This window comes from Seriola lalandi, unplaced genomic scaffold (assembly GCF_002814215.2).
Source record: "Seriola lalandi dorsalis isolate HSWRI2012SDOR001 ecotype SW California unplaced genomic scaffold, Sedor1 jcf7180002054845, whole genome shotgun sequence".
Lineage (NCBI taxonomy): Eukaryota > Metazoa > Chordata > Actinopteri > Carangiformes > Carangidae > Seriola > Seriola lalandi.
Window position 1 is genome coordinate 133,873 of NW_019525398.1, and position 19,204 is coordinate 153,076.

Consider the following 19,204-nt stretch of genomic DNA (forward strand, 5'->3'; position numbering starts at 1 on the left):
GAACAGTAGCACTGATTCACAGCACTATAAGTTGTAGTATCAGTATTATTGATACCATGTATCACTGCAGCAGTACTGCAGTAGTTGTAGTTACAGAACTACTTTTACTTTTGTTCAAAACAATATGTTGAACTACTGCAGTATCAGCAGTTTGTGGATTCAAGTACTGATATACATCTAAATATATATATCTGTAGTTCCCTGTGTTCCTGTGATTCAAATAAATGTTTCAGATAAACCAGGACTGCATCATTATTTTAGTATTGATTATTTGTTTGCTCTATAATCTGTATGTTCTATAATGTTTTGTTTTGTACGAACAACAGTTTAAAACTCACTGTGACAGTAAACAGGAGCTCTGACTGATAAATCTAATCTTCTGTTGGTTTATTGATCAGATGAATCAGAAGGTTTTTAATCACTGTCACTTTGATTAGCCGGGTCATTAACTTTAAACTTTTAAAACCAACCTGTTGTCTTTTAAAGCTTCAGCTCACCTGGACCACAGGTGCATTTAAACATTATTATTATTACCTTAGATTTCTGCCTGTTACTAAGATAAGCAGTAAAGCTAATTGTATTAATATCAGAACTGCAGAACTGAAATGATTCATCCATTTATCATCAGATTATTTTAAATATCTAAAATACCTTACATGTAAAATTCAGAAGTTTAAGGACAGAATATTTAACTGAGATATTAAATGACCAACAATCCCTCCATTTTTATACCTCAATATACACATACTGATATAGTACTGTGTACTACTACTACTCCTACTACTGTCCACTCCTGAGGAACTGCAGTCAGACTGTCTGCAGTATCACAAGCGCTGATTTTACCAACATCACTCAGATGTAGCCTCGAGTTTAAAACAAAGATCTAGTACCTTTACTAACTGCAGTAGTACACACAGTAACAGTGGGCAGCTGTTAACTATGCTAACCCGTTAGCTGACTATCACAGTCCGGCGCTTCGCCGCCTATTTCCCGGAATAAAGACAGAACACCCACGTTACCTCCGATTATTTCACTCGCTCTTCTTCTCCCCGGCCCATCAAAACCATAGGAGCCGTGTGACCGTCACCCGTCTGTCCAAAGACCCGTCCTAGCACTGACATCCAACCAAAACAAACGGTTAGCGCGCAGCTAAGCTAACAGCACGGCCGTTCTTACCTTCCCGGTTGGAGGAAACGACCAAAGTCCGCTTCAGACGGCGGCAGCTTCACGGGAACATCACCGGGAAACGCACCGCCGGTAAACGAACCGTTAGAGGCGGCGGAGACCTCTCATGTTTCCGGTCAGAGCGGGGAAAGTGGAGTTTAACAAAGTTTTAACACGGTCTTTTTGTTGTGGACAAACTGCTGCTGCGGTCCGCCATCTTGTTTGTGTGTGTCACTGGGTGCATAAGTAAAAGCACCACAATGTAAAGTACTATTACAGTTACAGGCCTACAGTCTGTGCAGGGTGAGTACTCTGATCCTTCATCCTAAAGTAAAAATACCGACATTTAAAACACTACATTACAAATAAAAGGTCTGTATTTAAAGTATCACAAGTAAAGTCAGTTCAGTGGCCTGTACTACGAAGCAAGTTCAACATACCCAGGATAACATTTAGTTATCCGGCTTGACTGAACCTAACATTGACGTCCTGTTAACCTGTACGAGGAAGCTGGGTATCAACGGGCTCAGTTAACCCCGGGTTTACCTGTCCGGTTACGAGCTCCTTGATGTGAAAGAGGCGGAGCTGTGAATTATAAGCACCATTGTCTGAACCATGAATGAAGTTCTTAATATGATATGAGAAGACATGCTGACATCTGCAGATTAGTTAGGTTATAGCAACGTCCAAAAGTGATATTCTACAAGGTGGACTATAAACAATATGATCACATGACTGGAATAAAAATATATTATTTCCATGTTTAAATATAATATCTATTAAAGACAGACCAAAGATATATTGTAAATAAGTATTTTTGCTCTGATGATGAACAAACTGTTATGAACATGTGATGCAGAGAAAACAGTTAAAGTTAATGTCAGACTGTTTCTGCTGCAGAGAGCAGCATGGATTCTGTATCCATTTGCCACAGTAGCCATAACCCAAGGGTCTGACACAAACAGGACCGCCGCCGGGGGGGGGGGTATCCATACACTGTTGAATATTTCCATGATTCTAAATTTGATTTATAATTTTTAAACATTTCAGTCAGTCTGACTCCTCAGACATCAACTACTTCTCTCCTCTTTTCTTTCTCCTCCTGCAGCAGAAACATTCTGTCATAAACCTTAATATATCCTTAATCTGACTTTAATATTAGCCTAATTATATATTTTTTTCAATTTTTACTCCAGTCATGTGATCATATTGTTTATATTTCACCTTGTTGAATGTCACTTGTGCACATGGTTATAGCCGAAGTAACTGGCAGGTATTATCATGTCTTCAGATATCATATTAAGAACTACATGGTTCATGGTTCAGAAGATGTTGCTTATAATTAAGAAATCCGCTTCTTTCACATGTATGCGCTCATAACCGGAGAGGCAAACCCAGGGTTAACTGAGCCAGTTGATAACCAGCTTCGTGGTACAGATTATCAGGATGGTCAATGTTAGGTTCAGTCAAGCCAGATAACTAAAACTTATCGTGGGTATGTTGAACTTGCTTTGTAGTACAGGCCTCAGGCCTCTGGTGCAGCACAACACAATATAAAGAAGCACAAACACGTCAACAACTAACTGGTCGTCTGCCGACTTCTCTGCTGCTTCAGTTTGAGTTTAATGATAAGTAACCACGAGTTTTATTCTAATAATGTCAAAGAAGTTAAAGTTCCTTCAGAGGTTTAAAATATTAATGTGATGTTTCCCTCTTTTATTATAAACCGGCAGTTATTCAAAAAGTCTGGGCAGACATTTGTAGTTCTCAACATTTCATTTCATTCAAAGATTTTATATCTGGTTTCTCCCAACATGATGAAATTTTTCACATAACAAAATACACAAAAGATAATGTAGTGAGGGAGTAATAAGGATTGTGCGGTGAGATAAAAAAAATAGAAGGGCGTCTAAAAAGTTGCAATATCTAAAATGAAATAAGAAACATGTTAGCACAACAATCAGAAGAAAACAGAAATAAAATTAGAATAATATATGTCAACAATATGTCAAATGCTAATGAGAAGTACAGCATACAATGGTGCTAAAGACAATGTCACTTATTATTAATCTAATACTCATGGCAAAAATGTTACTTTCACAAATGTACATTGACTAATAAAACCATCTTGCAGTATTATTAAAAGAAGCTGTCACAAAATGATCCAAGTTAAATCATAAAACAGCCAAAATCATTTATTTATAAGGTCTATCACACATGTTTTATTCTTTCACTTCATTCTTTCCATTTGATTTGTTTACTTCTGTCATTTATTTACCCCTGCTTGTATTCATTTTGTATTAATTTGCCCTTCATCTCTTCTCTCAACACTTGGTGGCGCTGATATCTTGTATTGCTTTTCGTTTCAAAAGTAAAATCAAAAGAAATGTTTTGTCGATGTCGGCTTCAGGCTTTTACTGTGAAGGTCTCATCAGGAAGCGGTCGTCCTCCTCTTCCGGTCGATTTAAAGATGGCGGTGGCTCTTGACGCCGCGGAGAGGTTGGTGTTTTTCGCGCCATTGTGAGATTTTGCCGCATTTAATCCCGGACAGAAAGCTCCGATGCTGATGTCATGAGGAGCGGGTCACCGTGCAGGGTTACCGGATGCCTCGTGTGAACCGGACAGCCGTTTTATTGCTGCTGATAGCCAGCAGCTCCGTGTTCCTGCTGTTTCAGCTGTATTACTACCGGAAGTACGTGGGCAAGGTGAGAACACATGTCACGGTAAACAATAAAATGAAAACTGCACAACAACGAAATACTGTTAACAAAATATTGTAAATGACAACAATAACAGTGGTAACGCTGCAGTTTGTTGCGTTCAGGGACATCTGCGTATGGAACTCTCCACAGTGTCAACATCAGGAGAAATTTTACATTAAACACAGAATCTTCTCTATCTTTCTGATTCTAATATTACCCAACATTTAACATTCTGCAGTCTGGACCTCACATCCTGAGTCGAGCAGGTCACCTGAGCGCCAGTGACGTCCAATGGGTAAGTCTGCACTTATGTTAGCCACACCATTAGCCTACGGGTTATCCTCAACGTTAGCCGTTAGCCACCATATTAGCTGGTAGCATCCCTGTTGTTGTGTGTTTTCTAATATTTAAATGTTAACCTGTCCATCACTGTTGTGGTAATCGTTTCCATGGAAACTGTCCTGTTGATTTTTCTCCACAGCAGACGGTTAAGAAGTTCCTGGCGTTAGCGCAGCGTTTTCGGCTGCCAATGTTTCTTACCGACATCGCAGCGCTAACATTGCTCTCCCAGGATGCATTGCGGCAGCGCGATCGGCAGGTGCATGAGCCACACTGCAGCTTCTTGTGCACCAACCGGCCAATCACGTCGTTCGCGCTGCATGCCAACCTGTGGAAGTACGATGTGAGTATGTATTCAGTCCAAATAGACGGTGGGAATTAACAGAACCTGAGAAACTGTCGTTTATGATCCAACTGTTTATCATCATCATCCCTTCTTTTACTTTATCATGTATTTGTATAGTTTTCTGTATTTGTTGAATTTGTGTTTAAATTATGAAACAATTTATTTTCAGGTAAAATGTTTGTTTTTTCCCGTATCAGCCTGGCTTCCTGTTGGCTGCTGAGCAGAAAGGCTTCGAGCTGCTGGAGCTGCGCGGAGAGGACCCGCGATTGGCTAGTCTGGACACCCTATCAGGAGAGGACATCCCTCTGCACCTCCTGTTCCGCCTCCATGGTTATATTATCCAGGTGGGTGGGGCCACATGGTTACACTCCAACCACATGGCAACCATTTAGCAACCACCCAGAAACAGGTAGCGACCACATAGAGACCACACAATATAGTGGTGAATCTATTTTGTCCCAGGTGGTGTTCCTGTACGAGCGCAGCGGGAACTACCTATGGCACGGAGCGCTACGCCTCAAAGCTAACATGGAACGAAGCTTCGCTCCATTCAAATTGCTAGACTACGGACATCACGCCGGAGCCTATGACAGGTACAACACTCTGCATACAGAATGATTGATTGAGTGAATGTTAGATCAGACTGCAGGCAGTTGGAGACACTGGGAGCAGAGCAGAAGACCAAGCAAAGCAAAGACACAAATGATGAAAGAGAGGATTTAGATTCTGGTCCAAATTCCAAAGTTTACATTTACGAGATAATTGCAAAATTGACTTTGGGGACCAACGAAACATACAAGGAGACATCATCATCATCATCATCATCATCTCCCTGTAGATGAACCAGCTGTGGTCATCTGCTTTAATTATTAATTAAATGTGTGTTAATGAACATCTGTGTTTTGTATGGTCGACCCCTGCAGGCCGGAGCTGGTCCTGACTGTCCTGGACGGCCTCGATGTTCAAGTCCCACGCAACGTTTCCCGCTTCTTGTCCGAACAGCGACATGCCCGCTTCCTGGAATGCCGATACCGTGACGCCCGCAACTTTCTCCAGGTCTGATAGAACGCAGTGCTTTTATGTGAAAGTTGGAATATGAAACATAGTGTGAAAGTAAAAAAAGAAGAAAAGACTATTTTAAAACAATAAAGTGAAAATAATGTTTGGACATGTGTATTTAAAAAAAAAAAAAAAAAAAAGTTAAACAGATTTCTTAATTAAATATAAAAGAGAAAATATTTTACAAAGCAGAAGCAGAAATCAAAATTCTGAGAAATGTTTTGACTGAAAAATGGTAGCATTTAAAATGTCTTAAAAATGAATTCAACAAATTAAAAGTGATTTTTTTTTTTTTTTAAATAACGAAAACGGCAAACAAAATGTATAAGAGGCAATGTGAAGATATTTATAAATAAAATTAAAGCGAGTGGCATTTAAAGCAGTCATACATCGTAACAACCGCCGGGCGCTGCGCTCATGGGGTAAGATTCATTGCACGGACTATGTGGCAGCAGAAAAGATTTTAAGGATTTTTATGTGCATTTTATGTGCAATTGTGACCACTTGATGGAGCCAGAGACCACATAATAGGTACACATGAGGCTCTGTATCAGACCTTACAATGAAAATGTCATGTAAATGATTGTCACATATACGTCCTATTTTCAGTAGGTGGCACTGTGACTATAATATATTAGTATGCAGATGTCTTCAGTGTGAGACTGTCATCAAATGTGAAATTTGGGTAATATTGGATAAAGTATGCTATGAGTATTGAGTAGCGCTATGCACTATAAGTATGACTAAATATGAGCATGTAGATGTGTTCAGGGCGGGAGTCTCATCAAACCTATAAAGTTTCGGCTGGTTTGGACACTGCAGGCTGAGGTTATAGCAACTTCATGGCAAAGGGTCGAAATTCAGTGTGCCGCCACAGGCGGGTCCTTTGCGATAATTCAAAAGCTCTGCACTGTAGAATTGCACCGGTCCCAAGATGAGAATAAACCAACAATGAGCTTGGAATTCGACAGTATGTCACAGATATAAAGCCACTTCCTGTTTTGTATTTAACTTGCCGCCAGAGCCATACCCTTAGGTGAAAACTCCTAATTTGCATGCATGAAGCATCAGCATCTTCTACAAATTTTTTTCTGACAATTTTTTTGAGTGCCAGGTCAACTCACTAGGAATAATAAATGAAAAGTAAATCATAGTATCAAATGTTGCCTAGAGGTGGCACTATGAGTATTACTAAATATGGACATATAGGTCTATTCGGGGCGGGACTCTTATCAAACCTAGACACCATGAGGCCATTTGGACAATGTATGCTAGAGCTATAGCGAGTTGAATTTTCATGGCAAAGGATCGAAAGTCCCTGTGCCGCCAAGGGCAGGCTGTGTCATGAAAAGTCACAGTTTTAACTACAGTGCATCATCAAGTTGTTAAGCATTTCCTAACCATGTTTGGGTCAAGATTCGAACAACCTGCTATGAGCAGTATATCAAAGTGTAAAACATGACACTTCCCGTTTCCACAAGGGAGCGCTATGAGTATCACTGAAGATGAACGTATGAGTGTGTTCAGGGCGGGACTCTGATCACACACAGAAAGTTTTAGGCAGTTTGGACAATTTGTTTTGGAATAAGATCGAGTTGATTTTTCATGGGAAAGAATCGAAATTTGCCACGTCGCTGTGGACGGTTCCTAAGATTAGATTCACTGACCATCATGTACATCTGATGAATTCCCTAGGAGTTTATAGTAGTAGTACATGACCCCTAAATCGCAAAAACAGCACCAAAATTGCAAATTGAATTAAATATGGCTGACTTCCTTTTTGGTTTAGGGTATGGGTACATGGGACTTTTTTGTGAGGCTTGGCATGTTACATGTGCCTACCGATTTTCGTGCATGTAGGGGGCTCAATTTTAAAAAAATTGCTAGGTGGTGCTATGGAGCCATTTTGCCACGCCTATGGATGTGACTTGTGTGCACTGACCATGGGAAAAGCCTCACAAAAGGTGATTTATCTTCCGGTCGGAATAATAATCAGCACTACAGTTTCAATAGGGTGGTAGGGTTGTTCTTGACCTGAGCTTTCAGTCACATGATGAAGACCATGAGATCATTTTAAATGGATTGATTTATAAATTTTGGTGAAATTAATTAAAACATATTAATTTTGGCAAAATATAAAATAATAATAAAAGCTTTAAAATCAGATAAAATAACATTCTCTCTCTTCCCCCTTGAATGTAGCTCTACCCTGATGACTCGTCTCCGGCAGCCGTGGATTTTCGCAGGAAAGTGAAGTCGTTGCTTCATTTAGCCGCTCGAACACTTGCTCACCTCGACATTCCCTTCTGGCTCAGCAGCGGCACCTGTCTAGGTAACATGCTGACATGCTAACACGCTTACATGCTAACATCACAGCATAACGAAAGGATGTCTCTCACCCTCTATAGGCTGGTTCAGGCAGTGCAGTATATCTCGTACAGTCATGACGTTGATATCGGGATTTTCATCGTAGACTTCAGGACAGACATCCTCGCAGCGTTCAGAGATGCCGGTCTGTCTCTCAAACACAAGTTTGGAAAGGTCAAACTTTATTTCCTTTAGTCCTCCTATTGAAACTTTCATTTTTGTCTGCATTAATGTTGTAATACTGTAGCTAACTATTTCATGATCACTCTACATACTTGTGAAGCAGGTGTGTTATATTTTGAAGGGTTGTGTTTCTTTCTGAGTCAGATTTGTATATTATTTAGAAATTAATATGCATTTATATTCACACTATTTATTTTACTCTCAAGCTAATATGCACTTTACTTTGAAGGCTTGTCCTTTAATTTGAATTTTAGGTGGAGGACAGTCTGGAGCTGTCATTTCTGAGTGAGGATGTCAAACTGGACGTTTTTTTTTTCTACGAAAACAACGACATCGTCTGGAACGGAGGAACGCAGGCAAAGAGCGGAAGGAAGTTCAAGTAAAAAAAAAAGGGTTTTTTTTACGTTAACTATAGGTGTGTGTTTGTGAAATATAGTCAATATAAACAGACGACTCCAAATAAATGTAATTGTTAACAGGTAATAAAACACCTGTTCTTTCATTTTGTCTCATTTTCTCTCCTCGCTGTTAATAAAGTTTTCTGTGCTTTTCGTCAGATACGTCTTCCCCCGGTTCTCGCTCTGCTGGGCGGAGCTTCTTGAGCTGAAAGTTCGCGTTCCGTGCGAAACACTTGACTACGTTACTGCGAATTATGGCGCCTCCTGGAGTGTCCCAATGAGGAGCTGGGACTGGAAGTCGTCGCCTAGCAACGTGCAGGAAAACGGGGTTTGGCTTCTGTCTGAGTGGGCGGAGGTTATCCAAGTTTACTGAGAGGAAATACCATGAAGATGAGAAAATAAAATCAACAGCATTCAAATAAAGACCAAATGTAAAAAAGCTGTAACAAGTTGAACTGTTGTTTTCACATCAGAATGATGAGCTCATCCCCCCGATAACACTAATAATAATAATAATGTTATCTACGGATATGTTAGAGATCATTTTCATAATTAGCCCAGATTTTGTCATTAATTTCAAGCTGTTTAACTTCATATTAAAATGACTTCTCCACCAGACTGTACATTTTTTCTTCAGTTTTACTTTAAACCAAACACAAACAGTTCTGTCACAAGTTTGTAAGTTTATTGTTCCGTCAAGGGACGTCACTCCGCCGACTCCTCGCGCTGCCGCTCCTTGTGAAGTACGAGCCCCTTACTGATCAGGTCCGGGATCTCCACGGCGAGCCACGGTCCAAGTCCCAGAGCCATCAGGTGCGCTAGGCCAAAGCGCGGCGCGTTCCGGGCCCAAAGCGGCGCGAAGTGCTCGGTAAGGCAGATCTTCCCGCCGCGGTACATCTTAGCGGTCTTCCCGTCCAACTCCGGGACCGCCACCTCTGGCGCCGTGTTTGGATACGTCACCGGGATGTCGAACTCCAGCCGGAACTCGTAGCGCAGCAGCTCGTGGATGAACCAACAAGTACCGGTCCATCGCGTGCCGTCCGCGTTGGACTCCAGACGGAACCAGTCGTTATCAGCTGCCTTGTTTTGCTCCACGAACTGGATCAGAGCCTGGTACTCCTCCTTCAGCCGCTGCGGCCACAGCGTGCGGTCTCGCGGTCCGGCCTGCGTCTTCAGCAACGGTATCTGCGACACGGCCCTGCGCGTGGCCTCGTCCGCCATTTGGACTCCAGAAGAAAAGAAAAGTTCTTGTTTAACACGGCGTTAAATAAAACAGGTCCAGTCTGGGTTTCAGTCAAAATGCAGTTCTTGTCTCAGGACTGACGTGGACTTCCGGTCTGACGCCATACAGAAGCTGTTCCGAGTCAACAACACGAATAATTTCCTCTACAGGTTTTTCAAAAGAAAACCTTCCAAACGTTCAGCTGCAATGGATGCCCTGACTGTTGTTTATAGTTATCTATCCAATAAAAATCATTCTACAACGTGTCAATCATGACGTAAGTCAGTAAGTTCAAATGTTTCCTAGAAACTACATGAAAAAAAATCCTGAAAAAACAACTGAGGTTATTTGTATCTGATTTATTTTACACAAAACAATTCAACTAGTTTGTTCCTCTACGGCCATTATCCATGTTATTGTTGTAAAACAGACCGAGGCAGTAAAACCAAACGTAGAAAAACACTAAAATTAATCTTTGATATTGTCTGTAATATTCTTAGTCACTGTGACGACATATTCCCTCTTGCGCCGTTTGTTGCTGCTGTTATTTGTGCAATAAAATGTAAAGCCAGGTGTGTGAGGTGCCCCGGTCCAGAAGGTGGCGGTAGTAACACTTGACGCTAGATCTGACAAAGGAAGAACAAGAAGCTTCAACAACAGACCGTCCGCCATTTGCTCTTTCAGCTGCTCTAAATCTGTTTTTCTGATTATAATTTTGTCTTTAATTCAAACTAAAACCCGGTTTGCCCGCAGTTACCTCAGTACGTCACAGCGGCGGTGATGGCGGCCGACCGGCGCGAGGACAAAGGTGAGGCGCTAGCAGGTTTCTTACTCAGCCACAGTTAGCTGTTAGCTTTAGCATATGTGCTATCTTTGTTCTGTTGATACTTGGTCCGTTCAGTTGAGAATCAATAATGGATAGGTGTATTGATAAGTTATGGCCGATTACGTTAATTGGTGACTGTTGACTAGTTAACGTGTTTAGTTTGTTACCAGCAGCCGGTTAGCGTCTCCTCTCTCTCAGTCATCATGCTTGTTAGCGTCGGCGGCTAACGCCTCCCCGCTGTGTGGAGCCACGACATCAGAGTCCGTTTAGAAATCTGATTCTGCTGTTTCACTCACTTTAACTCAAATGTAACCTGACGCAGAGTTGTTCTGATCCATGCTGTGTTCGCATCAACCAGGTTGTGATTGGTTAATGACGTCATAATAAAGCAAACGGGAAATAAACATCACAGTGGATTGATGCAGTTGAATCTCCCCTGAACCTGTTAAACACCAGTGCTGATTTATTAAACTGCTAATATCGTGACACTTTACAAAGAGATCACATGTAAATCATAGTTTTACTTCAGCCTGTAAATGTGGATGTACTGGATTCAGGTTCATATCTTTTTCTACAGATCCACCAACCCACCAATCGATTAGTCTAAATGAAAAGTCATTTATCATTTTATGACTTTATCGATGATATTAACAGACGATCCACTAAAGAACATTATATACAGAAGATGATTGTCTTGGCTGAAGACGTTTTACAGTCTGTGTCCTCCTCAATATTCACACACTCACATCAATCTAACCTTAGTCCACGAGAAGAGTCTTAGTCAACAAGTTTTGATTGGCTGCAGGAAGTGACATCAGTCGGGCAGTCGCAGACAGACGTTGTTAGATGTTAAATTGACCGAGTGTCGGTTCAGCCGGACACAGTCTGTAATAAAATGATAGAAACAACACAGAGACGTGGAACACCGTTATATTTACTGACACATGTAATGAGCAACAACCCCTGCGTCGCATAGAAACAACCTGTAAACACAGCCCAGCCAGACTGATCACAGTCCATTAGTTACCAAGTCGATGGTGATTCAGCTTCTTGATGTGAGGCTGTGGTGGTTTCTGAAAGAAAATGTTTGGGTTTCAACTGTGGCTTGGACAAAACAAGACATCCTGAAGACGTCATTAGACAGAGCAGAGGCCTGTACTACGAAGTAAGATTTGAGGTTATCGAGGTAACGTCAGGTTTAACTTTGGGTTTTCAGTCCTATGACGGTGGTTCATTTGTTATCGGGTTAAATCACCATGGTAACTGATGCTGAACTCCTAACCTGCTCCGCCGCAGGTTAACTTCAGAGGATCAGATCAAAAGACTTTACTATAAAGTGATCAATAATAACGAGCAGTAGATATAACATATAAATCAGTGTAATAGTTTTCCTGTTTGGGTCTTTCCATGTGTCCACTCTGGTTGTAATACTAAGCTTCTAAATAATTCACAGAGAGTTTATCACTAAATAAATATATAATAACTATTATAGCTTCATTTTAATTGAACAAAGATTCTTTAATCTGATAGGATTCCTGACAGTGATGAAGCTTTTACTCTCTTCTTCATCACTGCAGCTCAGAAGAGCTGAGGAGACTGTGACCATGAAGGGAAATAAAAACTAAACCTCTGATGTCTTTGATTAGAACAATCAGCCACACACTGTTAATTATTTGCATGATTATTTTAAGTATATATATTTTTTATGCTTTTATTGATAGCACAGTAGAGAGAGACAGGAAATGGGCAGGCAAAGAGAGGGGAAATGACATGCAGTAAAGGGTCGTCTGATTCGGGATTCGAACCGGGGCCAACTACTTATTTGCATGATTATAAATGAACATTTTAATCGGTCTGACTCGTCAGACATGAACTACTCCTCTCCTCTTTTCTTCCTCTCCTCTTTTCTTTTTCTCCTCTCTGCAGAAACAGTCTGACATTAACTTTAACTGTTTTATCTGCATCACATGTTCATAACAGTTTGTTCATCATCAGACTGAAGAGCAAAAATACTCAAACGTGATGATAATTCATGCACTTATTTACAACATATTACATCCTCGCTGTAAAAAGGAGAGGTTCCGCAGGTCCTTCATTCCAGCAGCTGTCAGACTCCACAACTCCTGCTCTTCCTCACCATGTGCAAACTGGCACTTTTTCATGTACATATCGTGTGTATTGTGTATATTGTATTTATTTGTGTATATTTGGTGTATTTTTGATGTATATTTCCATAGATGTTTATTCTATAGATGTTTATTTTCTGCTGTGGTAAATGAATTTCCCAGTTGTGGGATTAATAAAGTTAATCTAATCTAATATAACTGAATTTATCTGCAGGTGTCAGCGTGTCTTCTCATATCATATTAAAAACTTCATTCATGGTTCAGACAGTGTTGCTTATAAATCACAACTCCGCCTCTTTCACATGAAGCAGCTTGTAACCGGACAGGTAAACCCAGGGTTAACTGAGCCCGTTGATAAGCAGCTTCGTCGTACAGGTTAACAGGACGTCAATGTTAGGTTCAGTCAAGCCAGATAACTAAATGTTATCCTGGGTATGTTGAACTTGCTTCGTAGTACAGGCCTGGTGTTTCCTGCTGTTTACTGTTCTTTTGTTTGAAAAGTAACTGTCAATTATAAAAACAATGATGTCAGTGAAGTGAACCATACTAGTTCTGAACCTAGTTCATCTCCTCCACTGACTCTTCAGAGGCACAGTTTTTATATAAAACTACAAATATCTAAAATTACAGAGAAAAGAAACCACAACAAATAAAAACACTGAAGTCAAACCTCTGTGTCCTGATCCAACATTTAAATAAAGTTTAAATAAAGTTGTTGTTTCAGATGGAGAACTGAACGTGCTGGAGGATATTCTGACTGAAGCTCCAGACCAGGATGACGAGCTGTACAACCCTGAGAGTGAGCGAGACGTCAGCGACAAGAAAGGTACTGGTGTTACTGGTTGTGTTACTGGTTGTTCTACTGGTCCGGCCTCTGAAACCAGTGGATCATACAAACACCTGCTGTTGTCCTGTATCACATCTAAATCCTTCTGTCTGTCAGGAACAAAGAGGAAGAGCGAGCGCTCTGACAGCCATGATCTTAAGAGGCTCCGCCCCTCGTCAGGCCACGCCCCCTCCAGATCGTCGTCCACCAATAAGAGAGCCCCAGGCCCGCCTGTCGTTTCCTCTTCTAAGAAGTCGGCGTCGAGCCCCCGTGGTCGAAACGCCACCACCGGCTATCGACACGAATACTACGAGGAGAGAAAGGGGCGGCGAGGGGCCCGAGAGGCAACCAGGAGCCGTGGAGGAGAGGACACACGGCGCCGTGACTCCCAGAGAGGCCTGGAGAGTCTGAGCCAGGTACTGATGCTACCATTACTGTAGTACACATACATACACACTACTTCGCTCTCTCAGCCAATCACATTCATTTCCTGTCTGGTCTCCAGAAGTTGCGGCGTGACGAGCGGCGCGCAAGCCCCTCCCCCCATGAGGAGGACAACCAATCAGAGGATGAGGCAGCAGCAGAGTATGGCTCAGAGCAGGGGTCAGGAAGCTCCTCCCCCGCAGCTTCCCATGTAGAGGAGGAGGAAGACGAAGATCAGGAAGAGGAGGAAGAGGAAGAGGAAGAAGAGGAAGGCATGGAGGAAGAGGAGGAGGAAGAGGAGGAAGAGGAGGAAGGAGAAAAGGAGGAAGAGGAGGAGGAAGAGGAGGAGTACGAGCGACGTGGTGGTGGCGAGGGTAACGACTACGACACTCGGAGCGAGGCTGGTGACTCACGCTCCGCCTCCTCTGTCAGTTTCTCAGACGATGGTGAGTCGGCTCACTCGGGCTCCGCCTCCGAGGCTTCAGGTAACCATGACAACAACAAAAACTTTCTGCTTTCTCCGGTTCTCGTGTCCTCAATTTTTTTTTTTACCTGTAGCTTGTCATCGTCACCTGTTTCCTGTGGATTAATTAATATAATGAGCCAAAAAGGAGTTTACCTCTAAATACAAAATTATTATTAATGAAATACATTTCAGATTAATGAGTTTTTTATGATGATTTTCTGCTCTAGTATAATTTTTAGTTTTTCGCTGGATTTTCTGCAGTAGAATTGTGTGAATGTTTTTAATGAAAGCCGTTATTAAAATAAAGTTTTCTGTTTGCGCTTTTATCTTGAAAAGGTTCAGAGAAGAAGCAGGAGAAGTTGTCGTCGTCAGTCCGAGCTGTTCGCAAAGGGATGGAGAGTAAGCGATGTTTTCATGTCCAGTTATTACACTGAGAAATCCTTTTAGTTTCCTGTTAGTTATCAGATTACTCCTCCTGTGTTCCTGTAGATCCGACCAGTAAGCTGCGTTACATCCTGCGAGATGCTCGCTTCTTCCTCATCAAGAGCAACAACCATGAAAACGTTTCCCTGGCTAAAGCGAAGGTACACTAGCTGACGTTGACAGGTTTTTAATTAGTGTTGTTGACATCACAGTTTCAGGAACAGCTGATTCAGAAAGGTTTAAACGTCGTCAACAGTTTAGACAATTTCACAAACTGAAATTAATCTCTGATGTTTCTACACCTTGATTGGAGTCCACCTGTGGACACACACCTGTCTATGTCAGGTCATATAGACACACACCTGTCTGTAATGTTGAAAGATGAGTTTATGATATGTTAATGATATTCAGGGCGTGTGGTCGACGCTGCCGGTGAATGAGAAGAAGCTCAATGCCGCTTTCCGTTCAGCTCGGAGTGTTGTCCTCGTCTTCTCTGTCAGGGAGAGTGGCAAATTCCAAGGTAATAATCATTTACTCAATTGATTTTTATCATATGATCAATGTTACTGGAACATCAAATTTCTCTGTCAACATATTTTAAAGTTTTAAATTCCTTTGTTTCGTCTGCTTGTCTGTAGGTTTTGCTCGTTTGGCTTCAGAGTCTCATCATGGTGGATCTCCGATCCACTGGGTTCTTCCTGCTGGCATGAACGCCAAGATGCTGGGCGGAGTCTTTAAGATCGACTGGCTCTGCAGGTAAACAACAACAAAATACAAGTGGGTCAACACTTAGAATATATGGGCCCAGTTTGTCCAGCCATTCCTTTTCTGTTGTGGATCCCTGGCCTCTCACCTGGGACCAAAACGAAAGTTGCACATGTAACTACAGTTCTGTGAATCCTGGAGGAGTGTTGGAGGCGTCTTACGTACACGCAGGTCGAGTATTTTATACCAACAATGTCACCCGTGACTCTGGATAACCTGAGAGGGGGAGTATCTTCCAGTGTCATCAGGGAATCTGTAATTACAGAATCTTCTGACTGAAAGCTCTGGAGGTCTTCCAGGAGTCATAGAACTGTAGTTGCATACGTAACTTTCGTTCTACTTCATCCTTCCTCACCAAGGAGCTCTAAGCACTGGATGACCAGTACCAACAAAGTAACGACAAAATCCTGAGTACGTACCTCACAGTGTAGACGCAGAGGAACTCGGCAGAACCATGTCCAGAGGCGGTGGGGTGTCGACATTCAGCTTGACGAACATAAAGAATGCACTCGGCGAGGCTGCGGCTCATGTGGCCTCGAGGTGCTCTCCCCTCGGGGCTGGCCATGAGTGGACATGACAACCTCGACATCTCCCCATTTCACAGTGCGGGATTAAACTGTACCAACTGAATAGTCTGGTTGGAAGGTATAAAGGAAGGACTGGTCTTCTCCATCAAGAAGAACCAGAGGGGGCAGTGGGGCAATGCATCAGAGGCAAAGAGATCCATCTCTGCCCTGCTGAAAAGACCCCAGATGGTGTGTGCCACCTCTGGATGGAGTCCCCACTCTCCTGGTGGAGACGGGAGAACAAGTCTGCAGCCTGGTTCCTCTCTCCCAGTAAATGCGTACTGCAAGCTGGTCAGCCTCAGGGCCACCCATGTCAGCATTTCCCGGGATGCCCTCAGTAACCGTGCTGATATTGTGCCCCCTGGTGGTTGATTTGGTATACAGTCAAGGCATTGTCTGACCGAACAAGTACATGCTTCCCCCTCAGGTACAGCAGGAAGTGGGGACGGTCTGCATGGTCCTTTGCAGACCATTGCCCCTGGGCAGCCCTGTTCTACCACACTCCGCCTCAACCCAAGAGGCTGGCATCCAACAACACCCCTCTTCATGTAAGACTTCTCCCTCCGTAGTGCCAGAGCGAGGAGGTACTCCCGTGACACTCTGAGCCTCCTGTGCCACTTGGTGTCCAGGCCATCTTTGCAGAGGGCGCAGAGACAGTAAGTCCAATGGTTGAAGCTGCCGTCATTTTGACCAAGAGGCACAGGAACTGGATAAACAGCAACGACCTGCCTTTAGAAGAGGGGAAGGAGCTGGAGAACGTGTCGTCCGTGCGCTGCAGGGATGGACAGACTTGATAGTGATGAAGTTCGAGCTCTGAGAGGAGTCAGGAGTTTTCCTCGAAATCGACCGTGAGACCAGCTGTGTCCTTGATCGCCAGAGACCTGGATGGTGATCAGCCAGTCGTCCAGGTATGGCAGGATCTTCATGCAGGGGCAAGAGAGCCGCTGCCACACACCTGAGGAAAACTATAGTCTGCATGTAATCTGGACCAAACTTGGTTGTGTCCTTCACGGCAGCCAAGGATCAACCATCTGAAGTAAGATGGGAGCGTCTTCTAGTGTCCTACCAGCATGCAGCTCCTAACAGGTGCTGGATCTGGTGCCTGATGGAGCTGACCTGTGTCCTCCAGTGAACTTTGGTCCAAGGAGCGAGAGTTGCTCGCAGTGTGTGAAATGTGTTGATGAATTTATTTTAACTGTTCTCCAGTCAGATGAGGTGTAACACACAGGTGTTGTTGTTTGCAGGAGGGAACTTCCTTTCACTAAGACGGCTCACCTGTCCAACCCCTGGAACGAACATAAGCCCGTCAAAATCGGACGTGATGGACAGGTGAGCTCACTGCTTCACTTCCTGTTTTAATCTACAAGTTTTTTCTAATATTTTGTTTAAACTGTTGAATCATTTTCAGGAGATCCAACCAGACGTCGGCGCTCAGCTATGTGCCCTTTTCCCATTGGACGAGAGCGTGGATGTCCACCAGGTTGCTCGTCGCGTTCGTCATAAACGCCGGACACCATCGGAGCCCCGGCCTCGAGGCCGACCGCCTCAACGCGAACCGGGAAGGTTAGCCAATCACCAAGCTCCTCCTCCCGCTTCCTGTTCTTCTTCTTCTCCTGCTGCGACCACGGCGCCACCTGCTGCCGGACAACGGAGACCGCCGCTGCCTTTAGCCAGTGGCTAGCTATCCCGTAGCTAGCGTTGCTGGTTCTATGGTGGTTGTTGTGGTTTTTCCAGTCTGGAGCTTTCCACCGGAGCTACGCCTCTGCGTCTGTGGTTGAAGTCTGAAAGTCAGGCAGGAAGTTAAAGTCCTCCTGGGGCGATGGTCGTTATCAAAGTCTAGTTTAAGTCTTAAATTCTTGTCTTTATTTTAGCTTAAGTTAAGCAACATTTTAATTTTATTAATTTCTCCTTTTGTCAATGAAACATAATTTGTAGTGTTTTGCTTTCTGTTTTAAACTCGGCAACCAAGAGTTTTAAAGTTTGTTGTTGCTGAATTTCTCTTTGAAGCTCTTTTTCTTTGCAGGAGTTTCGTACTTCGGAATTTTAAAAAATCTAAATATTTGGCTTTTAGCTGGACTGTGGCTGACCCTTTCAGAATAAAAGCAAAAAAGGATGAGCGTCACTGGCTGGACTGACGGAGGGAGGGGGGCGAGCGAGGTAGAACTTAAACAGAAAGAGAGAGAGAGAAAGTGAGGGACTGTGAGCTCCCAGCGGACTGTTTCTGGTCTTTGACAAGGTGATGCAGGTTGGTCAATCAGGGGGTGGGGCATCTGGACTATATCCCATGAGAGGGTGTGGGATGTCTGAGGGGGTGGGGCTTCTTCACTGGTCAAATAAGGTAAAATTTCAGAGATACATGAAGGAAAAGATGGACTACTTAAAAAAATAAAATCCTTTTGGACTGAAAAAATGATGACCCGCCCCCTCCATGAAGGACAGTTATATACCCCCCCCTCCCCCTCCCCCTCCTCCCCCAGTACACACACACACTGAATCAGGACTGAGAGCTGGTTGTTAACGTGTGTGTGTGTGTGTGTCGGTCTTATGAACTGAATATAAAGTGTGTGTGTGGAGGAGAAGAGGAGGGAGGAGACGACGGAGCGACGACCTGAAAATCTGTCGCTTCTGTCTGAAGGACTGTTGCTGGTCTGGAGGGGGCGGGCTGGGATGAGTGGGCGGGGCTTTGTGTATTGATTGACAGGACTGCACCATCATCATCATCATCATCACCCCCCTCCACCTTTTCAAAATAAGAGGGTTTTTAAAAAAAAAAAAGCCTTTAACATGGACTGATGAGGAGAAAAACTGTTTTTTTTTATAAAAGTGTTGTTGACAAACAAACAAACAGCCCCTCCCACATTTACAACACAAGCGGTATGTTGTTCCTTTGAGGTTCTTCTTCTTTGTTTGTTTTTTTAATTGTTGTGTGTGTGACACAAATCTGTCAAAATGTTTCTGTCCGTTGAACAGTGAATCAGTTTTTACTAACGGTCAGCCCCTCGA

The 19,204-nt window shown here is 43.1% G+C and overlaps 4 protein-coding genes across 7 annotated transcripts in view; 2 read left to right on the forward strand and 2 right to left on the reverse strand.

The window, feature by feature from the left end:
- Window positions 1–1,315, reverse strand: part of apc (APC regulator of WNT signaling pathway) — a 21,321-nt gene extending 20,006 nt beyond the window's left edge. The window contains exon 1 of one of the 3 annotated variants that reach the window (XM_023426884.2): window positions 1,177–1,315. The gene's annotated coding sequence lies outside the window, so the exon portion shown is untranslated. The other 2 variants (XM_087179464.1, XM_087179463.1) reach the window with 2 other exon arrangements.
- Window positions 1,117–9,174, forward strand: fktn (fukutin). Its single transcript, XM_023426890.2, is given in 12 exon segments — window positions 1,117–1,257; window positions 3,716–3,869; window positions 4,105–4,161; window positions 4,348–4,548; window positions 4,749–4,895; window positions 5,014–5,144; window positions 5,475–5,607; window positions 7,813–7,942; window positions 8,019–8,036; window positions 8,039–8,151; window positions 8,415–8,539; window positions 8,718–9,174. Coding segments are annotated over 11 exon segments (1,371 nt in total). The 5' UTR covers window positions 1,117–1,257; window positions 3,716–3,767; the 3' UTR covers window positions 8,932–9,174.
- A 47-nt stretch (window positions 9,175–9,221) lies between these two features.
- On the reverse strand, window positions 9,222–9,926 carry LOC111670244 (ubiquitin-fold modifier-conjugating enzyme 1-like). Its single transcript, XM_023426891.2, has one exon. The coding sequence runs from the start codon at window positions 9,777–9,779 to the stop codon at window positions 9,264–9,266; it is 516 nt and encodes a 171-aa protein (XP_023282659.1). The 5' UTR covers window positions 9,780–9,926; the 3' UTR covers window positions 9,222–9,263.
- Window positions 9,927–10,393: 467 nt separating this feature from the next.
- Window positions 10,394–19,204, forward strand: part of ythdc1 (YTH N6-methyladenosine RNA binding protein C1) — an 11,786-nt gene continuing 2,975 nt past the window's right edge. Inside the window, exons 1-10 of one of the 2 annotated variants that reach the window (XM_023426888.2) lie at window positions 10,394–10,588; window positions 13,457–13,558; window positions 13,676–13,974; window positions 14,064–14,466; window positions 14,784–14,846; window positions 14,937–15,031; window positions 15,282–15,390; window positions 15,509–15,626; window positions 17,446–17,530; window positions 17,610–17,764. In XM_023426888.2, the coding sequence (XP_023282656.1) occupies window positions 10,561–10,588; window positions 13,457–13,558; window positions 13,676–13,974; window positions 14,064–14,466; window positions 14,784–14,846; window positions 14,937–15,031; window positions 15,282–15,390; window positions 15,509–15,626; window positions 17,446–17,530; window positions 17,610–17,764 (1,457 nt within the window). In that variant the 5' untranslated portion in view covers window positions 10,394–10,560. The remainder of the gene's footprint in view (window positions 10,589–13,456; window positions 13,559–13,675; window positions 13,975–14,063; window positions 14,467–14,783; window positions 14,847–14,936; window positions 15,032–15,281; window positions 15,391–15,508; window positions 15,627–17,445; window positions 17,531–17,609; window positions 17,765–19,204) is intronic. The other variant, XM_023426889.2, reaches the window with a different exon arrangement.